At 40.6% G+C, this 13665-nt stretch overlaps 1 protein-coding gene and 1 long non-coding RNA gene across 2 annotated transcripts; one reads left to right on the top strand and one right to left on the bottom strand.

Annotated features, from left to right (window-relative positions):
* On the top strand, positions 1-5871 carry crybb1l2 (crystallin, beta B1, like 2). Its single transcript, XM_037763486.1, has 6 exons — positions 1-59; positions 1350-1450; positions 1806-1924; positions 2925-3057; positions 3181-3323; positions 5076-5871. The coding sequence occupies exons 2-6, from the start codon at positions 1355-1357 to the stop codon at positions 5245-5247; spliced, it is 663 nt and encodes a 220-aa protein (XP_037619414.1). The 5' UTR covers positions 1-59; positions 1350-1354; the 3' UTR covers positions 5248-5871.
* On the bottom strand, positions 2413-2754 carry LOC119484596. The gene is made up of 2 exons (XR_005206049.1): positions 2657-2754; positions 2413-2575 (listed from the first exon to the last, which is right to left on the bottom strand). It is a non-coding gene; the product is annotated as an uncharacterized LOC119484596 (long non-coding RNA).
* Positions 5872-13665: the final 7794 nt, after the last annotated feature.

Raw genomic sequence — 13665 nt, 5'->3', positions numbered from 1 at the left:
CTCACACAGACCACCAGTCTCACCCCCGAATCTACTCCTTTACGCACACACTGCCACAGGTAAGACAGTGGTCAAACATCATACAGAATGAGAACAGGAAAGAAAAAAATGGAGGTAGAGAGCGAGAATAACCTGATGTAATACCTGACAATGAGAAGAGTTTGTTGTAGTTCGAGCTCAAGACGTGAAAGTCAAACATTGTTGGGGAAATTTCTTTAAAAATTTAAAAATAGATAGCTAAATCCAATAGCGGTCAATAAATCTCTCATACTCAGTTTATTCTGAGTATAAATTATGCTAAAAGTAGTGACTGGTGGAACCTAAAATATAACTTTAAAAATCAAGTTGGTTCCACAAATACAGCACTTAAATTGCGGGAATGTTACTTTTTTAATTTCAGGTTCAAAGCTGAAAAGAAGTTTCAGGCTACCAAAAGTTTTATTTAAAACAGATCTGTTCATTTGTATGTTATATGTGTAAAATGGTGCTGTTTTGTTTGTGATTTGCAAAGAATGAATGCTTGTAAGTAGGATTTGCTATTTTCTTTTGTACCGAGGAGCTCATTTTGGTTATTTTGATGTTTTTTGTTGGAAAAAGTTTGATGTTTTAGACTATAAATGTAAGTGTAAAAAAGAACAAGGGACAAAATAGTTATTTGTGTGGTAAAGTCTGAACTGAATTCAGCTTTGTTCGGGATTGTATGAAAGTTTTAAGGGGTGGGGTGAGGGGGTCAGGAAAGGTGGAGGGTTATTTGCTTTATTCTTTTTGCTGAACGGAGAATAACTTACATATTTAAATATAGTATTGTGTTGTATTACTTTGAGATATTGTGGGTAGTGTGTTATATTATTTTCTTTTGGATGGTCCAAAGAAAATATTAACATGAGTGGATTGGGCTTTGCTTTTTAAATAATTGAAACAAGTTTGACGTTTTATACTATAAATGTAAGTGTAAAGCAGAACAAGGTACAAGATAGTAATTTGTGTGGTAAAGTCTGAACTGAATTTAGCTTTGTTAGTAATTGTATGAAAGTTTTTAGGGGTGGGATGTGGGGGTCAGAAAAGGGGGAGGGTTATTTATTATTTTTGCTGAACGGAGAATAACTTACATATTTAAATATAGTATTGTGTTGTATTACTTTGACATATTGTGGGTAGGGTGGTATATTATTTTCTTTTGGATGGTCCAAAGAAAATTTTAACATCAGTGGAGTGGGCTTTGCTTTTTTAAATAATTAAAACATAATGTTTTTTCCCCCCTCCCCACCCTAATAATTTTCATACAGTCCCTTAATGTGACAGTGAAAGACAGCTATCAAAAACTGATTCCAAGCATCTTCTCTTTTCAGTGATCATGTCTGCTGGAGGAGAGAAATCCAAGTCTGCTTCCCAGACTGATGGGAAAGCGGCTCAGAACAAGATGTCTGAGATGGGCATGATGGCCTACAAGGTACAGTACACACACATACACACGCACACACTCACACACACACCCCACATGTTTAACAGATGATCAAACATCTATACAGTCTTTTTCACACAGTGCGAAGCAGCTTCCCTCACATTAACAGTTTACCTTCTGGGCTGATGCCTATGATCATGACCTGCTGGTTCTTACAGCTGAGTGAGGGGGCGGTCGACAACTACAACTGACAGAAAAATACCATGTGTGGCTTCTGTGCGTTCAGTCGCTGTGGAGAAAGCTGTCAACACAGTCACATCAATTCACTCCACTTCTTTCTTGGTTCTTTGGCCGCTTTTTCCTCACAGTCGTTCTTTCTCTTTACTTTACCCCAACCATCCAGATGTGTGTGTTCGACCAGGAGAACTTCCAGGGCCGCTGCATTGAGATCAACGCCGAGTGTATGAATGTGTGCGACATGGGAATGGACAGGGTGCGCTCCCTGCGCGTCGACTGTGGGCCGTAAGTAGCCTGTGCACGTACAGCTGCACGTACACGCCCACCTGCAAGTAATCATACTGTTCACAACACCCACACTCCTCCGAGCAGAGAGCAGGGGATTTCGAAATTGCGCCTCACCATTATGTGACATTTCACACTTCAGATTTTAGGCGTGTAGCTGATGCTTTTATCCCGAGTGAGTTACAGAGAGTGCAGCAGTAGAATGAACTTCAATACCTAAACTAATGACAAGACAAAGCAACAAACAGCAATGATGAAAGTAGTGCAGCAATTTCAGTCAATCATGTATCAGTGTGGACCAATAAAGATAAAATAAAATAACAATTAGGGAGACGAGTTCTTTCAAGGTAACAGCAAGTAGAAAGAAGACAGGATGACGGCGACAACTTATTCCTCAAAGCATGAAGGGGCAACAAAGTCTAACGGCAGTTTGTGAAATAGTCACGAAGTTTTAATCTTTTTGATTTGTGTCACAAGAGACACGAATTGTGACACTCAGCACGACTTTCAATAACGTATTTTTTGTCCTTTTTCCTACGAATGTCCAACAACACGTGACGCACGTGACAATTTCCGTTCCAGTCTTTCCATAATAAAACAGCTTATTTAGGTTTAGGAATAGATCAACTTGGTTAGGCTTAGGCAACAAAACTACTTAGTTTGCTCTAGGAAAAAATCCTGGTTTACGTTAAAATAACACCAGAAGTGCCGTAACTTAAGTACGGAAGTGACAAAAGCGACTTAGCTTTAGGAAGAGATCGCGGTTTGGGTTAGAATAACTCCGGAAGTGCTGCAACTTAAGTACAGAAGTTATGTGACAAATAAATTAACATTGAATTTGGTTTCACGAGCCCAGTAGTACCAGTAGTACTCTTCGTGATGAATAAAAAGATATTCATGTGTAAAATCAGTGAAAAGGCAACACAGTGATTGTCCATCATACTTCGAGTTCCTCACCTTCCTCCCCTCTCATCCTTGTGACCTTTCCTCTCCTCCTCAGCTTTGTGGGCTTTGAGCAGATGAACTTCTGCGGAGAGATGTTCATCCTGGAGAAGGGCGAGTACCCCCGCTGGGACTCCTGGAGCAACTGCCAGAAGAACGACTACCTGCTGTCCTTCAGGCCCGTCCGCATGGTAAACCCTCTGTCTGTTTGACCGCTTATAGTAAACAAGTGGTCTGTCTTTGGCAGGTTCTCTCCATTTGCTCTACTTTTCTTCATCTTCTATCTCTCCTTTTTTTTCCCCACCATCTTCTAGGACCCAGAGAAGCACAAGATCTGCCTGTATGAGGTCGGAGAGTTCAAGGGTCGTAAGATGGAGATCATGGACGATGATGTCCCCAGCCTGTACTCCTATGGTTTCACCGATAGAGTGGGAAGCATCATGGTCAGCTGTGGAACGTGAGTAGTGTGGCAACATGTTACAAGCATTTTCATGTCTATTTTTTTAAAGAAAAGTTTTTGCGAAATACGTTTACTCGCTTTCTTGCCAAGACTTGGATGAAAGATCGACACCGCTTTCGTGTCTGTACGGAAAATTGAGCCAAAAGCCGGTTATCTTAGCCTAGCATAAAGACTGAAAACCGGCTCTATACGGATAAAAAGTTCCTTGAATGGCCACCAAAAAACAGTCAATCCCCAGAGACCCCCATGTTAAAATGCCCAACTTCACAGCAGAAATAAACACGTTCCTAGCCTGGTACAAAAAACGGTTTTGGTCTCTATAGCTAATTTCCCATTTCATTACAACTGTACGGGGGTGAATTTTTATATAACTCTCCCGTTTAAATTATATTAAGGCTTAGAGTTATGCATAATTAAGAGCCTGGCCACTTTGAGTGACAGGTCACTACCACAACATTGCTATCACGTCGTTGTACAGCATTCAGTTGTACTAACACTCCAAGGAGTCGGCTGTTCATTTTTGCCGGTATGCACATTTTGTTTTAAGCCTGATTTTCCCTAGCTAAAATTAGCATCCCAATTAATGGCACAGTTAATGTGAATTACAGATGCACTTTGCTAACCAAGCTATCTAGCATTAGCTGCTAACCGTACCTTGCTCCTCTAGAGCTCCACCCTCTCGTCCAAATATGGTCACTACTGTGTCAAAAAAAAGCCAAACTCAAGATGGCCAAAAAGCGAAACTCCAGGCTTCAAAACAGCAGGTCCCTGAAGCAAAATCTTCTCAAATGGGGGCCCGTGACCTCATTTATCAATTTTGGGGTCCTTAACATGAAAGGGTTGAGAACCACTGGTGTAGGCCAGAGGGTTCCCAAACTTTTCCATGCCGAGGCCCCCCAAATAGCATTAGCTTATGGCCGGGGCCCTCCTTTTGCCTAAGATGTCTTTAGAAAAACATTGACAATACTATAACCAATGTTAAAAACTTTGAAAATCACTGGTGTAGGCTACAGACCTGAGAGTGGTACTGATCTTCTCATTACTACTAACTCCCCATGGAGCTGTGACTCAGCTATCTCCAGTCCTTTCTCTAGTTCCTCCTCCCAATTTTCAAAATCATACATTTTTCAACAGTATCCGCCTCAAACATTACACCCTGCTTTTGCAACAGCTGCATTAATCAAGTTCAGCTACATGTGTCAGACAGTTTCGACATCGTGCTCTCATTCTCAAACTAGGAGAAACGGCAGCACAATCACCAACTATCCGAGAGCTCTCGGTGCAAGATCAGGAATAGAGGCTTTTTTTCATCAGCAGCTCTCCGAAGGTGTCATGAACGTCAGCAGCTCTGTCCCTGTCGGTGCTCACAGAGGTGTGGCGGACAGCAGGCACTGTTTCTTAAATGCGGCGATTACTTCATTTGTCGCACTATACCCGCCGTCTGAAACATCTGTGATTTCGCATCTGACAGCATGGCAAACAGATCATTGTTTTTATTTGTTTGATGTTTATCCTCCTACTACATCTGTGCTTCGAGCCTCTTTCTCTCACATTTTTACTTGTCTGTTAATCATCTTTCAACATTGTTTTTTTTTTTCTTTCCTTGAATCCATTTTCTCCTAATTTTCTCTGATCAATCATGCGCCTTTGTCCTCGTCACTTTCTGTATTGTAATTTCTTCTGCAACCTTGCAATCCATCCCCACTTTGAAAATGTAATTCTCTTCCTCTCCCCCTCTCCCCCCCCTAGTTGGGTGGGTTACCAGTTCCCCGGCTACCGTGGCAGCCAGTACCTGCTGGAGAAGGGCGAATTCAGGCATTTCAACGAGTTTGGCGCCCGCTGCCCCATGATGCAGTCCATGAGGCGCATCCGCGACATGCAGTGGCACCCACATGGCTGCTACACCATGTCCTCCAAGTGAAACTCAGCGAGGGCGAGGAAGAGAGGGATCGGAGGAGAGACGGAGGCCGAGGGCGGGCACAGAGGTGGAGGTGGAGGGGGAGGCGGTGGAGGGAGGGCGAAGAAGGAGAGGAAGAGGGAGAGGGTGTAATATTTCCTCCTCTGTCCCAAAATCCCTTGGCAGTTTCAATGCAGGATGGAGGGAAGACAGTAGGTTGTTATTTTTAGTTGTTGGAACATTGTAATCTAGTGAGCAATGAAAAGTTATTCAAAGTGAAGGAGGAGATAATTACACGGACCGTCGAGACTGGATCTGATAATAAACCCTCTCTCCATTCTTGTTCTCCCTCTCTGTTTGTCAGCTCCCTTCTCCCCACTTTCCTCTTTCTCCTCCCCTCCTTCCCTCCCTCCCTCCCTCTCTTTCCCCCCTCACACGCTTCTCTTCCACATCCCACTGACGTCAGCCCTCACTCAGCCCATTAGAGCCTCACTGAGGGGGGAGCGCCAGTGTGGACTTGTGTTTGTTTGTGTGGTGGGGGATCTGAGACAGACGAAAGCCACAACAAGAGAAGTGGTGGTCAATTCTCTGTGCTCAGATCCTGCAGCCACATCAACCCTGAAACCAAATAAAGCATCTCACATCCTGCTCAACTCAAAATGACGTCTTATTTAACAGATGGTTGTGATGTATATATGTCCCAAATGCGTGGATATGATGTGTCCCCTGGAGGACAGAAATACGACTCCAAATGAATGCTAATGATGCTCTGGATGTGGAAACACTAAATGGGCACCTATGTAATATCAACTTTAAAGGAGACAATATGTCAAGGTTGTGTTTATGGCTCGTGTCTGCTGCCCCCAAGTGGCCAAAAAAGGTGCTAAAGGTTAACATCGCCAATTTTACACAAACCAAGTGTTGGGGAGTATTACTGCATATGTGGAAAGAGTCGGAGTCTGAAGTCTGAAGACTACAAATTTGAAAATGAAAAAAAACCTGGGGGTGTGGAGTCAGATAGAAGTGAACTTATTTCTATTTTATTTAACCAGGCAAGTCAATAAGAACAAATTCGTATTTACAATGGCAGCCTGGCTACCAGACCTCCGCAGCCCACTCCACATCTCTGCTTGAGGCTAGTGGCTCTATCCTATATTAGTGGCTACTAGCATAACACACCTGAATCTCACACTGAACTATCGGCGGTCAAGCTGCATTTTGGGTAATAGAGTGCTCCAGGGATGACGTACTTTTATAGGCCAACCAGGAAGTTAGCATCGCCCTGGTTGCTTCGACAAAAAGCCAATGGGATTTATCCATTGGGTTTTGGATTATTGCAGAAAATAAATTCTATGGCAAACACACGTTTATGATATTTACACGTTTTGTTCAACAAGATAATCTTCACAAATGAACACCACTTTTATGATTTTTGAAGTGTAAATTTAATCGCCGGAAGTAAAAAGCTAACGTCAGGCTATAAACTAATGTTACACCACGGTCGCATGACCGCGAGTATACACAACGAGGCTGTAAAGGCGGACGTGTCGGCGAGATGACGTTTAGTGGTCTCATTTAGCCACTTGTTAGCAACCACCTTTTTTAAGACACATAAAGGCTTCAAGATTCACGGGTGGGGTATTTATTGATGCGTTTTATGTCGTAGAACAAAATGTTAAAATCTCTTCAGCTTGTGTTATCCATGGACCTTATTTCAGGAATATAACTAAAACCCATTAAAAAAAAAACATTGACTTCCAGACGAGGGAACCGGAAGTGCTAAAATGGTAACTCATTTCCATATTTTAGGATTTATTCCCGTAGCAATTTATGGCACATTAGATTTAAATTTCATTATTATGGGAAAATGTAAAGGAATGGGACTTCCTGCCAGAGCAATGCTACAATGCTTTTTTAAATGGACTTATGTCATCTTCTTCTCTAGGACACAAAATGCATCTGTATTGACTACTACTACTTCACACGCCTCTAATAACTTGAAGAATCGACCAGCTCTTGTTTGTGCACATCTTCAAGTAATTTGAGGTTTTTATCCCCAGTCCATGCACAGTGTGATCACTCAATATAATGCTTACTGCAGAGACACAGATTCGATTTCTAACAATGGAAACAATTTGGACCAACATTGTCAATGTGTGAAAGAAGAAAGCACTCCATCTCCTCTACCATGGCACTCTGTCTAAAACAGCACACTACTGTATGCTTCGAAGCTTTCTATGATCTCATGCATTATTTATCTTTCACGCCAAAGAGGATATTGATGCGCGGTTTGGTCTGAAAACGTCAGCACCGAAATTGACTTGACCGCATTTTAATTTTCACATTTTCTTTTTATAAAATACGTTCAATTATGCAATACTTCTTCCCTGAAATATTTAAAAATACCATGCTCCATCATTCATAATGTCATCTGCACATTCCCTCTGTGCCATGTGGTTAACCCACGGTGTGACGTCTGTGATGATCAGCCATTAATAGAACAGCACTCTTACATTTTTGAGAGAGCTTCAAACCATGCAAACATAATGAGGCAAGTTTCAGTAAACTGCGTTAGAGTATCATTCAGCCATTGTTGGCTCAGAAATGATGCTTACGGCTCATTAGTATGATTCACTGTCCTTTCATTCGTTTTTTTTTCTCCCTCGCCAGCCTGCTGACCAATCCATACACTTTCTATTTAAGTACAACAAAACATGTACACACTCCAGTAAGACCATATCTGATGTAACACAATAACAGGTTTATTCAAATGTGTCAGCTCTGCAAAGTGGGTTGAAGTTCATTCTCTGAGTCTTCAGTACACAGTATCTCAATATCCAGTGCTAATGCAGAAAGCAGTCTGATGTAGTTTATTTATTTATCACAGTGATTTTACAGTAAGCTACAATACCAAAAGAGAAATGGCCAACAGAGTCTGATGTCTGTCAAGTTTTGCAGTTTGGTAAAAATACTGTGTTGAGCCCTCATTTAAATCATTATATCCTAAAAGTTGTACATTTCACCAATAGCTGAATCCAGAGTTATTTTCCTCAGCATAATGAACGTGCATCAGACCCACGGGACTGCACCACCCTCCACGCTGATATGACATATCCGGTTCTGCCAGCAATGGATATATTGGCTGTAATACATCACTTTTATTATCTTATAGTACACCCATGGGCTGTATGCTGTAAGCCTGTACCGTGGTGGATGTTTTAATGTCTCCAGCTATCAGCCCATTAGTACGTAAACAGAATCTAATGTAGTTGTAGGCTATTTACTAACACGCATGGCAAAAGCACAGGATACAACCTCTTATCCATCCATGTTCTGTGGTCTATTGGATATCCATTTTGGAGGTCCTTGACATGAAAAAGTTTGAGATTGCTCTCAAAATCTGTGTGCTGGATTTTTCTAACTTCCATTTATGTCCATCGCTCACTTTATGAACCTCTGGGAAGCAGCCGGGCAAAAACTTAAATATATAAATAAATAAATAAATAAATAAGTGAGTAAATAGTTATAATAGTATGCATATTTATCATTTCTGTATTGTTCAACGCAGGCCATTTCAGTGGTAGAGACATTAAAATTATGACAATAGAGTAGAAATAATATTGTTTTATTTTTGTACGGCACTTTGTAGGCGTACGTTTTACTGGCGTCCGGTAGTTGCTTTCAGTCCAAAGTGGTGGAAGTGTAGCTCTGTTGCTGGGCGCTGATGTTGCAATGGAACGAACCACTGATTTTCACTTATTATTAATATACGTTCTTTGCTTCCGGTCAGTTTACCACAATGACAGTCTCAGGCTAATTTTTAAAAAGTTTTTCAAGTTTTGAATAACTAATGTCTTGTTGCCTAAAACATACGGTAGCACCATTTCGAAACATGTAACTAACTCATTGCAAATGTTAGCTAGGAGTAAAACTCCACACGTCGGGGTTAAGTGTAACACGGTGTTACAACTAAGCCGTCCATAGTGTACGATAATGAAATAAAAGCAACTAATTCGCTCAACTTTTTTTCCCACAGAATGAAACATTGAAAGCGAAAAACACACAAGGGAGTGAGTAGAGAGGCTCTGTGTTGCTGCCAGGGATTTGGATATTGGCTGGTCTATCAGAGGAGTATATATCTATAACATAACGTTATATATATATATATATGTGTATATATATATATATATGTATGTATGTATGTGTATGTATGTTGCTGCTGACCGATGCCATTTTTAATAGCTGCCTACCTTGTGAACTAAAATAAATATGTCAATGCTTGATACAGTCTTTTGACATGTGTATACTACTCCATCTAGCTACATCCATCGATGATAGACCAATAGATGGATTCTGAGTTCTCGCAACACACCTGCAATCCAACACAAATCTCCTGCAAAAATATTACCTTTTTCAAGCCCTCAATGTTCAGTCATGGTTGATTCTGTGTCTGACAGATGTTGCCAAAGGCGGTTGTATCCCAAACTGGGCAGCTTCAGCCGATTGTTTGTTAGTCCAATAGAGTATCAAGGTTGGAACCAAACATCCTCTTGAATTGGAGCAGTTTGGAGCTCTTCAAAGGCTTGAATGAACATGAAGCTTTCCTTGTAAATCATCAGCATGAAATATTTAATATATAGCTGTGTTGAAAAAACAAAACAATCAAAGTCATTGATTGTAAAGTCAAAGTTCTAAGCGTGTATGAAAACTGTAGGAGGGAAGTTACAACTCCTGAGGTGCATTGCAGTAAAAAAACACCCAATCACTCAACTTAAAATTCTGCTCGCTGTGTCTCTAATGGCAGGTTGAAGCTTAGGTTTATGTTTGGTAGACTCCTGTTAATAATTAATAGATTTTGCATTTTAAATCAGTTCACTCTGATTCTGGGTCAACGTTGGAAGAATTGTGCATGTAGTTCATCCTAGTTGCAAAGACAGAGTCCTCTGAATTTGACATAGATCTGATTCATTCTGACAGGCTTCTTCTTCCTCTACTTCTTCTTCTTCTTCTTCTTCTTCTTCTTCTTCGATATATACATTAGACCGGCACATACGGGTACTTCGCAAAAAGTCAAGGCTGCATCCCCTTTTGGGGGATAGAAAACCGAAGATCCCATAGACTTCAATGCAATTTGACGTATATTCTTCTCTTGTTATACAAACATTAGTTTTATACACATATCTAATAATTATTTTGCGATCTTTTCTGAATCTGAGCGTTCACTATACCTTAAGGTTAATCACCGTCACGTCCCTTCAGTCTTCCCCTGTCCAACACAGACATCTAGACACATTGGATTGAATCACGTCAGGCTAAGTGTTGTCTGTAAATAACCAGCGTGATAGTAGTCAACTGTTTGATCTATAGGCTGAGATTTAGTTGGAGACGACAGTCTAATGCTGCTATAACGTTAATGTATGACTGTATTACTGCAGCAGCCTCCCTCTCAAGCTAACGTTAACTAGCCATGCTAGTCACGGTCACCAGCATCATTTAGCCATTTACCACACTGACAGTGAATATTCATGTATCGTATGTGCCTCAGATCTCAGTGTGAAAACCTCGGTTAACCCGCTACAAAACAGCTTTTCGTCATTTTCTCTCCAGTGACAGTTTAAGGTAGAAGTTTGGAGACATGTTTCAACTTCTTTTGTTTCTCTGATCCCGTCTATGAGGGACACGGGATTGTTTTCCCCCCAAAAGGGGGCGTGGTCATGTGCGCCTACTCTGGATTGTTTTCCCCGGTCTGATGTGTAGTATCATTGTAGTATTATTAATGAGGATTCAAATGTGGCTCCACTCCCTCTGCTATACTCTCCTGGGGCAGCTAATTGACTGACAGGCGTGGGCCATTCAATTATGAGAACAAATTGAAACGTTCAGTCACTACATGCATGAACATTGTATGATAAGAGGAGACCTCCCAGATGCAGTGGATACGGCTGTAGCGCGCAGTCGTCACCACACTAACATGTAGGAGGAGAGAGTATAACAGAAATAGCAAAACCAATAGGAGGAGGAGGTCTTCCATCTAGGAAACATTGCATTCATAAGATGTTTCCTGTTCGTATTATCGACATTTGACCTTTTTTTTGTTCTCTTGAGTTCCATTATATTTGCGCAATATCTCTTCATGACGGCATACGTGAAAAATGTGGAATCCAAGCTGCTTAGCAATAGTTTTGTAACTGGGGGAAAAAAGGCTGTAGAGGTTTATTTTAACACGATGATGCACCGTTTCAACACTTTTGCTCATCCCTCCTTACTGAGATACGTCTGTATCTGCGTCTGAAGCTGCGGTAAAGCCCTGATTCTATCACAACAGATTCCCATGCAGACCCACTCCAGAAATAAAATCTCACTTTCAACTTGGCCCTCTTCCTCCCTTCAAACTAGAGAGGGAAAGACACACTTCACCTGTCACACCGACACCCAGTTTAGTTTGGTCTATAAATACATTGAGACACCTACAAGGTGCTATGAGCCTTCCTGGCTATGCGGTTAAATATGGAATGGAGGAGTATTGACGTCAGACTGACACACACACGCGCACACATACATATACGCACGAGGTAACACACACATACGGGCATTCATATGTGAGTAGACCCGAGCACAAGCCGGCACACACACACACACACACACACACACACGAACACACACACGCACACAAACACACTCACACACACACCAACACATATACACGCCGACAAGCACACAAGCCTTATTTCCAGCCCTGCCTCTGATGTCATTCTGTGAATTGGGACTGTCTCAGCAGCAGGGCATTATGGGATAGCTTATAAGAGCTTAATGACTCCTTGAGGTACAATACTGCTAAATAATGGGTAGAGAGAGGAAGAGGAGAAAGAGAGAGAGAGAGGGGGATGAACACATACACACACCCCTGCCACCATACATAGCCGCTCGATCTCCACCTTCTCACTTCCAATTTCAGCGCTACACTTCTCACTCCATCTGGAGATTTAACAGCTCTAAACGCCTGATTGGCAGCTCAGACGGGTGGTCATTCGCCACCGCTGATAAAGACACATCCCATTAATTAGAAGCTGTTGAAGATGATGAAGTGTGCGCTTGCACTCTCTTTGTCAACTTATGTTCCCCATCACATTCCTTCCCCCAGAGGGTTGAGATCAGTCAGGTACGAAATGGGTTTTATCTAACAACAACAACACTTTGATTTTTCAATTTCTGTAGACAACAGCTAATTTACAATGGAAGCCTGAAGGGTCGGTAGTTTAATTGGAAATACGTAAGGCGGCTGTCTTCAGTCTATATGGTTGTGAAGTGGAATTTAATAAGATCATCAGAACAACAGTCCCATCTGATTCGCCTGAGATCTGCTTTATGGAGGACCAAACTTGACTATTTAATAAATAAATAAATAAATAAATAAATAAATAAATAAATAAATATCACAATAAAAGTTAAATGAATTCAATAAAAGGGAATGAATTAATAAAATGTAAAAAAAAGTGTTAAATAAATAAACTATAAAGAAATGTTATATTTAGTCTATCATTGTCATCTCAATAGTAATTTCCATTTTGTAATAAAAATTAATTAGGACGGCATCAAGTGGAATTTAATCATCGCTACTGTAGTTGTAGCCACGTCATTCTCCTGAGAGCTGCTTTATGGAGGACCAAACTTGACTCGTTAAAGAATGAATGAACAAAAGTGAAGAATAAATAAAATGGAAAAATATAAACAAAACTAAATAAATAAATTCATACTTGTGTGATTTGTTATATGCTAATATTCACTGTCATCTCAAAGTCAATTTCCTTCGACAAAATTTTAACACCCCCTTAAATTGCATTTTGAAAGAAAAATGAAATATGCCATGCCCTTATTCACAGGGTTAAAATCGATCAGGCCTATGTGCTAGGACTTTTATAATTTAGCTTGATTTAGGCACTAGTATCACTCCAAACAGTACATATATGAGTAAATCTGATCGCCTAAGTTGATAAAAATGTTGTTACAGTCATTTCAGAAATAATGATAATAAAATGATTACATATGTATACAGTTCATTTTAGATTTCTATGAGAATTGTGTGGATTTATTTATCAATTTATTGGCTTATAGCATTAATTAAAAAACATTTTATTTTGATATTTATTTTTGTTAGTTCAACATTTATTTATCTTTTAATGTATTATTATTTTGTATTTGTCATTTTATTTTAACATGTATTTATTTCTTTCAGAGCGGCCGTGAGCTAGCCAGTGGGGCACGCTCACATGCACGAACTTGCACTAAAAGGCACGCGTGGCCTGCATGGCTACGTCAACAAAGCTCGGATTACAACACACAGAGGGAGACTTCATTCTCTGCTCAGGTAGACATTACCCCACTATAGGAAATAGTTGTTTGCTGCTATATTAAAAGGGCAGTAGGCAGAATGTTTTTGGCATC

This window comes from Sebastes umbrosus, chromosome 3, assembly GCF_015220745.1.
Source record: "Sebastes umbrosus isolate fSebUmb1 chromosome 3, fSebUmb1.pri, whole genome shotgun sequence".
Classification (NCBI taxonomy): Eukaryota; Metazoa; Chordata; class Actinopteri; order Perciformes; family Sebastidae; genus Sebastes; species Sebastes umbrosus.
This window is presented reverse-complemented; position numbering and strand designations above follow the sequence as displayed.